The sequence below is a fragment of the Fundulus heteroclitus genome, chromosome 8 (assembly GCF_011125445.2).
Source record: "Fundulus heteroclitus isolate FHET01 chromosome 8, MU-UCD_Fhet_4.1, whole genome shotgun sequence".
Taxonomy (NCBI): Eukaryota; Metazoa; Chordata; class Actinopteri; order Cyprinodontiformes; family Fundulidae; genus Fundulus; species Fundulus heteroclitus.
The window spans coordinates 6305581-6316022 of record NC_046368.1 but is presented as its reverse complement, the minus strand read 5'-3'; the positions used below and the strand labels follow the sequence as shown (position 1 = coordinate 6316022).

The 10442-nt window shown below is 39.4% G+C and overlaps 1 protein-coding gene across 1 annotated transcript in view; it reads right to left on the bottom strand.

The window, feature by feature from the left end:
• Positions 1–1355: 1355 nt before the first annotated feature.
• Positions 1356–10442, bottom strand: part of c7b (complement component 7b) — a 15312-nt gene continuing 6225 nt past the window's right edge. The window contains exons 9-18 of the mRNA XM_012877520.3: positions 9470–9583; positions 9213–9379; positions 6850–7078; positions 6423–6594; positions 6163–6250; positions 5074–5206; positions 3897–4088; positions 3386–3482; positions 1824–2002; positions 1356–1717 (exon numbers count right to left, since the gene is read on the bottom strand). Coding sequence (XP_012732974.2) covers positions 1539–1717; positions 1824–2002; positions 3386–3482; positions 3897–4088; positions 5074–5206; positions 6163–6250; positions 6423–6594; positions 6850–7078; positions 9213–9379; positions 9470–9583 — 1550 coding nt within the window. The 3' untranslated portion in view covers positions 1356–1538. The remainder of the gene's footprint in view (positions 1718–1823; positions 2003–3385; positions 3483–3896; positions 4089–5073; positions 5207–6162; positions 6251–6422; positions 6595–6849; positions 7079–9212; positions 9380–9469; positions 9584–10442) is intronic.

Here is a 10442-nt window from a genome sequence, read left to right as displayed (position 1 = left end):
TCAAATATTACATCTTATATTCTTATTGTTTTCCTGCTTGTAATTGGAAACTTATCAAGTTTCATTGTTGAACGCTTTCCAGACTGTCATAACCAGACTGATAATGTGCAGAATCTGGGTCAGCTCCCATCGAATCCGTCTGGGGAAAGGAGGAACGTTCAGCAGAACCCTCCAAGCTGATTGGGCAAAACGACACATAGTGCCCGCCTACCAAAGGTTGGTTTTAGCCAATCACGGTGTCAATTTAAAGCGTAAGCAGCAGACGTCATGAGAAATCACAAGAAGCTACACTAGTCAAGGCGCTTCTAGCTGGTTTTCTTTCAAAGAAGAAATCGTGGATTCTGACCAATCAGATGTGATTGCGTCCTCCTGTGCTGCCACGTTTATGTTGATTTGGCTGTGGCTCAACTGCTCTTGCTTTTGTCGTACCGGTATGTCCCGCCTTAAACCACAATACTGCAACGTGATTGGCCCGAACAGCTTTTGGTTCGGACACAAACGGTTGAAGCCAGAGCGGTACAAGAGGGATTCTTGTGTGTTTGTGAACGCAGAAATACCGGTAGAATTCATCTTGCAGGCAAAGTTATGACCTTAAAGGATTTGATGTTCTCCATGTGCACTTGTGGCGGTCTCGCTTGGTACTTCAGTCTCCTTCCACAGTTCAAAAACATGAATGTTAGGATAACTGGCCCCGTCAAACAAGGCTGTCTGTTCTGGAGCATCTGATTTGAAGCAGTCTTCTTTTATTAATGATCTATTTAATACCAAATGGCTCTTGAAACAGAAACTATACTTTAACACGTTTTAATCGTTGTAGAAATGGTACAGCTCAGTACTGAGCTCTTAACTGATCACAATGCAGGAAAAATGGGGAATGAGAAAGAGCCCAGAACAAAGGTAAGGTCAGCATTTTATAGAACTGGGAATATTCACTCCCATGGAAAGGACTGTACCTATATGACATCGGTGTTCCTCACATGGTATTGGTGGAAAATGTCTCACCAGACTCTGGAAGTGACCAGGTTGTCCTAATAATAATAATAATATTATCTAATGCTAAGAGCAGAATGTTTTAAGTCAGAGGCGCCGTTTAGCTCTGCTGCAACACAGGCCGCTGCAGGAGACCCTTCCTGCTGACAGCCAATCGGCTTCTATAACGATCAATTGATGAAACTTAGATTATGAAGGAATTAGTTAATAAAGTTGTCCACGGATCAGAGTGTGCTTGGTGTGTTTGTCCAGGATCAACAGCTACCCCCCCCCCCCCAACCCACGTTTACCTCATCAGGATGAAGTTGGTCCAGAGGTTTATAAAACTGATGGATGAACATAAATTAAACGCAGAAGGCAGCTGATTCTGATGACTTGTTTTATTAACTTTATGACAAACACAATCTATGAGAAAGCAATTTATGAGTTACGTCTTCACTGGTTCACAGTAACAAAAAGTGTTAGAAAAAAAAAATCTTTTCTATTTACAGTTCCGCCGCTAAGAAATATTTACAGAGTAAAACTAGGAAACAAATGTGGTTCTGTCTTTACTGCGGACAAGCCTCGATGCTGATCAGGTTGATGGTCTCGCCGGCACACCTTCTGGCTCCCACCTCGCACTCCGTCATGGTCACAGCGGCGCCGTCATCGCCGGAGCTGACGCACACGGGGAAGGAGTCTCCAGGGCACGCTGACGGACTCTGACATATGCATTTCTGCTGCGATTCTACGATTTAAAAGAGAAAAATGTCTCTTTTCTTTGGATGGTAAAGGACGCAGAGCCCTGGTCTAGAGCTAAAAACTCCAGTCCTTGAGGGGTTAAGCATGCTCACCTTGACAGATTGTCCCCGGTTTGCAGTCTTCACACGATGTAAACGTCTCCTGAGGTCTGTTACAGTCGGCAGGTCCAGCCAGCATGAAGTTCCTCCCTAAACACCTCAAAGCCCCCAGCTGGCAAACTCCCAACAACAGATTTCTCGGACCGATCCTGGTGCAAAACTCCACAGAAGACCTGAAACAAGAACATTTTTGTTTTACGACGCCTTGACTGGATTTTGCTGAAATTTTTCTGTACTTTCCAGCAGAGGTGGGCAGTAACTAATATTTAATTGAGTGACATTTTGAAAAATAATGTACTTATTTTAGTATTTTTACTGCATCATAATTTTACTTCCACTTGAATAATAATTTTTTTGAAGTAGCACTACTCTTACCTGAGTACAACTACTCTACCGATCTAAAGTAACTTTGCTAATATAAAAACAAACCAACGCGTTCTAACAACGAGACAGGTGCACACACCTGTACAGGTGACACTACAGGGAGACTTCTTGCTTGTAACCAAACTTTGTTGTTCTAATATATTTTATCTCCTGAGCCTGTTGTGGGATTTAAATGTCAAGATGACGTAGAGTAGAACATTACCTGCTGTAAGTATTTGTTTCAAAAGGTTTTATGTTGTGTAAAACTGAGATTTCTAAATGTGTGTTCCTTCTGCCGGAATTTTTTATTTTGCTATGATTTGATTTGTTTTTACCATTTTTTTATTATCCTGAGTACCAGAATCTACACATAGTTTTACATTTTGTTTGTATGATTATCAGTAAGGATTACAAAACAACACAACAGTAAACTGAACTTAAAAATCAATTCAACTGTGGTCTCTTGTCTACTGTTGGATTTTTAAGTCTGGTCGATAACGTCCAAATTAATTTGTCTCCTTTTTTTCCTCCAGCAAAATTTCAAAATTTAAATTATTATTTTATAAATCTATTACCGGATTTTGTTTTGCTGCGCCACCCTCTCCTGTCTTGTCTCTTTGGTTTGCAACACGTTTGTTCACTCACTTCAATCACTTTGATTGGCAGCTACGATAAATTAGCCTGACTGGATGAAGAATGACACAAAATGCACTTATTGCAGAGAGCAGCGCCCTGAGGACACTCTATGTAACCAATTAGAGCCCGGGAAGAAGTCACATGGAAGACAAAAGTTTAAGAACGTACACACACTCTTATGGCCAGCAGCCCTCGCCACTGATACTTATGTAATTAGACCGTTACAAAACAATTACTCTAAATAAACCCAAAATGGAACGGGGATGCTGAAAAATCAAACACCAGGCACGTTGTATGACAAAACAGATGTGATAATTACTTTTTATTTTGTAACTCCATGTGTATTATTTCCTTTAATTTAGATGAGGGTAGCACCCTAGCGCCCACTATGGACAGACGCTACTGATGATTACGTAATCTTTACAAATTGGATCCAATTAAGCAGTAATACTCAAGTAGTCAGTACTTAAGTAGCCATTTTAACAAATATGGTTCTTTTTTACTAATTTGTGGCTCCTCTGCCCTCCTGCTTGTCATTTCTCAAACCTCGTACTCACGCGCACTCGGATGGCATTTTACAGACACAACCGGATTTTCCTATCTTCTCCCATGGTTTACACTTCAGATCATTTGGTGGCCCGATTTCTGTTAGCACTGGAGACAAAAAGAAAAGCAAATTTAATGTAAAGTGCCGGGCAAAAATTAGTGTAACTTTAATTTGTAACTTCACAACCACAAACTTCAGTGGTGGCTAATTGGGAAGTGCAACATTTTTTTTTCTTCCCAAGTACAAATCTAAAAATCATGCCGTACATTAATGCTCAATTCCTTTTACTCTGATAACCACAAATCAAGAGCAACCAACTGCCTTCATAATCTAAATCCTAGACTTCATAGTCTAAATCCATCTTGGACGGAAAATGTAAATAAATCATGGATTAGTGTATGTTTTAAAGGACTTCTGGAAATGGAAGCCCTTTCTCTAAAGAAGCAATCGGTCACTGCAAAGATACTTTTGATTTCAAGCGCTTCAAAGGTGTAAGTGGTTCAGAAGATGAGAAATTATACCTGTTTTGCACTGAATATCTGCAGGAGATGGAGACCACTGCAGACTGGAGCTGCAGACAATCTCCGACACATCACCGTCCAGCACTGAGCCTGCAGGACAGGACAGGGACACACTGTCTCCGATATTATAGGCGTCTCTGATGGGCGTGGCTTCAACTAAACTGTTGACCTGAGGGGTTCTGCACGTGGAACCTGGAAAAGGGACCACATAAATGTAGAGACATCAAAAAAAAAATGCAATTTTCTCTAGTGTCTCTGCCAACTGGCTGTCTTAACACTAAATATGTTATTTGTGAGAAGCAGAGAACTGACTATAAAAAATAAAACATCTAATACAGGGTTCCTACAGCATAAGGCAAGTGAAATTCAAGACTTTTTAAGACTTTTTAATGCCACTTGAAATAAAAAGTTAAGACCAACTTCACGATAAACAAGATAAACCTGGTTGCGACAACTTCACCCAAATGTTGATTTTAACATAAAACATTACTTTCTGGCTCAGTAGACATGTTTAAAATTTTGAAAAACATTCCATATAGGAAGAAAGCTAAAAATAAAAAACACACAAATAACAGAAATATTTTTAACAACTACTGAACTGAATTCACAAACTGTTTTGTTCTCTACTAAAATAAACTATAAATCACTTTTTAAAACCACAACATAACCAGTGCCAACTCTTTTTCGCAGCTATGGTCCGGCCGCAACAGTTTTTATTGGTTCCGCTATCGGGACGGAACCAATGATGGTTACATTGTGCCGTTCGGTAAATTAAAAAAATATCTAATTGTGTCAATTATTTTTCTGTTTGGTAAGGATTGCAAAAATAAAATCCTAATTATGACCTGGTAACAATTTTAAGACTTAAGAAAGACTGATTTAAGACATTTTAATGCCAATTAAGGCCTTAGTTTTATATTACAGAATTCAATGCCTTTTAAGACTTTTTAAGGATCCGCGGGAACCCTGTAATAGGTGTGGAAACAGGGCTGTGTACGGCATGAGAAACACGGGGATGAGACAAATCTGTAATATGTCTAAAAATTGGCCACATTTTGTCCATTTGGCACCAAAGTGATTTGGTTCATGCCCATAACTAATTCATGGTGTTAGACAGACAGCTTTAACGTGGCTTTAAAACAATTCCCAAAGAGATTAGTTTTAGTTTAATCCTTACTTTTACAAACCATCTCCTCTGTACTCCACTGTTGGTTCTCGCCACATCTGGACACGGCGCTGCCGACGAGATAATAGTCTTCTATGCAGGAGTATTGAACTCTGCTTCCCACTGTGTAAAAATCTTGAAGATTCTATAAAAGAAATATTTAAAAAACAAATAAAAAAACAAACCAGTACTTTTTAATTTGGCATTGAGGTTAGTAACACTGTGTCTATTAACAGAAATGTTTGTTTCAGCTGGGTCCCCGCTTACTGGTGGGGTTCCTCAAAGCGTCGTATTTGAACCCATATTCCTCTGATTATCATTATTATTCATTTTAAGAAGCCTAATATAACCAATATTTGATCTACTGATGACCTGGGTATTTAATTAGTAACTTGTACCTTAATTCTTTACAATGTTAGAACCCCCAGAATTAACATTAAATACAGAAATTGACAGATATTTTATAAATTAATGACTTCAATAATTGTAGCAGCAAAAGCAATTTTTAGCTCAATACATCTTGCTTAAATGCATATTTTTATTTTAACCCCTACCTTTGGAGACATATTAACCTCACTACCCCACTTACTTGTTGCAGTAAAGGACCCAGAATGTTAAAAATTAGACAAATAATAGCGTTTGGGGGAAAAAAAAGAGGAATGGAGAAATATATAAAACTTTGAAAAAGAAGAACTGTGTTCAAAAACTAAAGTGAGTGGAAGATAAACAGCAAGTTAATGAAACAGGGATTGTACCACTGAGTAAATGTGGTGAGCTATTTATTCCTCATTTGTATTATATTCCTAACGTTGGCGGCCCCTTTTATACATGTTTACATTTAATTTTAGTTATTCTAATTATCAGAATATTAGTCTTGACTGTTTGTTCATGCAAATAAACTGACTAAAAAATAGAAATTGTGGAAAATGTACTTTTATATTCATCAGCACCTACATAATCATATTTTGTATTATGTGAAAGTAGTAAAAGTTTATTTAATGTGCTATAGAAATAAAATATTTGTCTTATCAAAAAATAAAGAAATACTTTTTAATACTAATTAAAAATAGATTTAAAAAAATGTCAGATTCAAAGTCTCACCTCAACAAATCCATTCTTCAGGATTGGAGGAGGTCCACACTGCTTTGGAGGAGTTATAGAAAGCCCGAAGCACTGAGGCTCCATCATCCTGAGTGCAGAATGAGTAAAACAGCCCATGATGAGTAAAAACAGGAAAGGTGACTAAATTTATTGGTTTTTATGTCGCACAAGATCCTAATTTTAAAGCTATAAATCCAGATGATGAAAAAACTGAAACAGGATAATTCTCTGTTGTCTGAGATGATGAACACCACCCTTACTGTAGGTACTGGATATCTGGTTCTTCACAGGGTTTCTGTTCCCTCTGCTCCCCGATGCAGTTCTGTCCTCCTCCTCTAGGGGCAGGGTTGTTGCAGCTACGGGTTCTTGATCTTTGGCCTCCAGAGCAGGTTCCCCAGGAGGACCAGCAGCTCCAGCTGCCATGAATCACCCCTGGGAAACAGAGGAAAGGTTTGATTATCTTATCCTGTGCCCCAAATCATCATTATTTTTACTTTATATGTAAAGTAATTTACATGGAATTATTCCCTATTTGTGTTATATTCCTAATTCTGGCAGCCCCTTTTATATATATTTACATCTAATTTAAGTTATTCTAATTATCAGAATATTAGTCTTGACCTGTACAATTAAAATGTAATGACATTTGAACTTCTTTTCCTAAGCCTTTACGTTGTTGTCGTTTACCTGGTTGTTGTCCAATCACGGCTCCCCTCTCACAGGCCGGTCCAGATGTTCCAGGTCTGCAGACGCAGCGACACTCCGTGCCCGTCAGCAGTGGCTGGCCGTTGTTCAGGCAGGGCCTGCAGTGGCAGGGATGCTCCTCTGTCAGGTACTCCTCCATCGCTCGCTTCAGGTAGAGTTTTTTTAACCCGGCACACTGAACCTCTTTCACCAGTTCATACAGAGGACGAAGCTGGAAGACAAGTTCACAGACCGCAGATGTGCTTAACGATCAGGGGGAAATGACTGCTGCTGTCCACAAAATGCAGTTTATAGTCTTCAGCTGATCCAAAATGCTGCAGCAAGAGTTCTGATGAAAATCAACAAGACGGATCATATTTCTCTAATTTTAACTTCCCTTCTCTGACTTCCTGTTAAATCAAGAATAGAATTTAAAATTCTTCTTCTAACGTATAAAGTCCTTAATAATCAAGCTCCATCATATATCAGAGCTCTGATTACCCCGTATGTTCCTAACTGAGCACTTTGCTCTCAGACTGCAGGTCTGCTGGTGGTTCCTAGAGTCTCTAAAAGTAGAATGGGAGGCAGATCCTTTAGCTATCAGGCTCCTCTCCTGTGGAACCAACTCCCAGTTTTGCTCCAGTGAGGCAGACACCCCTGTCTACTTTTAAGACTAATCTTAAAACTTTCCTTTGTGACAAAGCTTCTAGTCAGAGTGGCTCATGTTACCCTGAGCTATCTCTATAGTTATGCTGCTATAGGCTTAGGCTGCTGGAGGACATCAGCTTTCTCTCACTCTGCTGAGTTCTCCTACTGCTCTCCAATTTGCATTGTTTATTGTTATTTCAGCTTTTAACTTTTTGTTCTCTGTCATTTGTCTCTTCATAGAAGGTACACCTGGTCTGGCGTTCTGTTAGCTGTGACATCATCAGGGGAGGCAGATCATCCTCTATTTCCATCTAACATAGAAAGTACTCCTGGGTCAATGTGAGCTTCTGAGCTTTCTGTGTCTCTGCTCTGTCTTCTCTAACATAGAAAGTACTCCTGGATCAATGTGAGCTTCTGTGCTTTCTGTGTCTCTGCTCTGTCTTCTCTACCATAGAAAGTACTCCTGGGTCAATGTGAGCTTCTGTGCTTTCTGTGTCTCTGCTCTGTCTTCTCTAAGCCCCAGTGGGTGGAGGCAGATGAGCGTTCACACTGAGCCTGGTTCTGGTTCTGCTGGAGGTTCTCCTCCCCGTTAAAGGGGAGTTTTCCTCTCCACTGTCGCTTCATGCATGCTCAGTATGAGGGATTGCTGCAAAGCCATCAACAATGCAGACGACTGTCCACTGTGGCTCTACGCTCTTTCAGGAGGAGTGAATGCTGCTTGGAGAGACTTGATGCAACCTGCTGGGTTTCCTTAGAGAGGAAACTTTCTGACCAACCTGGAGGATTTGATGGACAGTTTGTCTCTATTTAGAGCAAAAGTCCAGGATTTATTCATATTATTTACTGTAATTACCCAACATATTATTGAAATGAGAAGTTTCATTTAACTAGGCAATGGTCAGCTCCAGGCTTTAAGGTATCCTGAGGTATAAAATTCAGGTAGCAAAACTGCTAAACATTTCGATCATACCCGTGCTAAACAGCAGACTATGTAAAGTGAATCAGTGAGCAGTTGTCCTAAGGCTCTACATGTTGCTGCGTACTGCTGATCAGCTGGCTGAAAGAAGGGCACCACACTTTCCCTATTATTGATCCTGCGCTGTTGGCGAGGTCGTTTAAGAGGCGAGTCCAAACAAGTCCCACAAATTAACCAGCAAGTTTCCTAAACATCCAATGTTGTTCTTTAAAGAGAAAAGTAGCAAAACAGCAAAATATTGTGAGCAATTCCGAAAGTTTACCTAAAAACTCACTGTAGAGGTTTGTTATATACGTTTTGCTCAAGTTTATATCACAATACCAATAGATATATGATACACATAAAATTTAACTGTCAATTTGCTCTTACAGGCAAAAGGAGCAACAAGCATTTTTAAAATAAAGCTATTAGATCACAATGATACACCGGTTCTAACTAAATGTATTTATTTGCTGTCAGGCTGATGTTCTGATGTATTTTTGTACAAAACACTGATTTCAACAAAGCAAATAGTGAGGAACGGTTGGAGTAATCATAAACATGCCTGTTCCCTCTGAGGCATTATGAAGGAATGTGGTCTAGATCCTTACTAATCCTATTTCCAGTCAGACTTACTGCACTAGATCCCTGATCCTAATGCTGAACATCAGTCTTAGAATCTACGTGATGAAGCAGTGGAGTTTACAGAATTGGTGCAAGCATTAAACACATGAATAAATAAAATAAACGTTCTGTCTTTTACCTTCTGGTTTATTATATCAGGGAAGTCTTGGACAGATGCGGCCCAGTTATTGTAGATTTCTCCATTAGCTTCAGGTTTCTGCAGATCCAGAACAGACAGAGCGCCTATGAAGCTGGGATCTCCTCCAAACACATTGACCTTAATGGGCATCTTGTGTGAACTGCCTCCTGTGAAGAGTAAAAACAATGTCCGCTTAGCGATCATTTTGATTCAATTATTTGATTTATGTGAATCTAAGTCATGATGGATTAATTCACCTGCCCTGGATTCCAGATGTTTCTGCAACTTTTCACAGGTGACTTTGGTTTTCTTGATGAAGAGGAAGCGCTTTACTTTTTTCCAACATCTTTGGTACTCAATATCTGTCACACCTTTCAAAAAAGAAAAGGTAAAAAGTTATCCATAAGGAACTGCTGCTGATGCATCAACGGGCTATTGTTGCAGCAATCTCTCCTCTTGAAGTATGTGGTGAAAGTTCACAGCTTAGCCACAAACTGTTCAGCAATCTCTCATTCTGAGCAACCTTTAGGCAACAGTAGATGGTTGAATGCATCACATCATTAACTTTGCAGTTATCTCTCATCTTGAGCAAGCATGGGGAGACAGTGGACAATCTATTGCATTGAGTATTTGACTTTGCAGCAATATCCTATCCTGACAAGGCAAGTTTATTTATATAGCTCTTTTCCATAACAAGACAATTCAAATTGCTGCATATGAACAGAAAAACAAAAGAATCAGCTAAATAAATCCTTGACTAGACTTCTTTGATACATTAACAAACATACAGAAAGACTTAATTGTTTCTATTGATAGTAAGACATAAGTTAAGTTTATTCTCAGGGATTTCTGATCCAAAGTAATTTAATACAATACATGGCAACGGTGGCAGGGTGATAGCATTAAACAATTAACTTTGCTGAAATCCCTCATCTTAAACAACCACATGGCAAAAAAAAGGAACATTAATGGCGTCATTGTTAACTTCAACGCAAATCCTTCATCTTGAGCAAGTATGTGGCGACAGCGGACAGAAACAACTACCTTTCACCGGATGAAACCAGCGGCAGAAAAGACTCAGGAGGAGCAGCCATCTGTCATAACTGGATGGGGCTGGTTTAAGAACCCAACCCCCTTTTAACACTCACTGGGTATCAATGGGTAGCACAGGCAATACATAGATGGATGGTTTGAAAGTTTGGTATTTGTTCTCTAACTTTGAGTTTACTG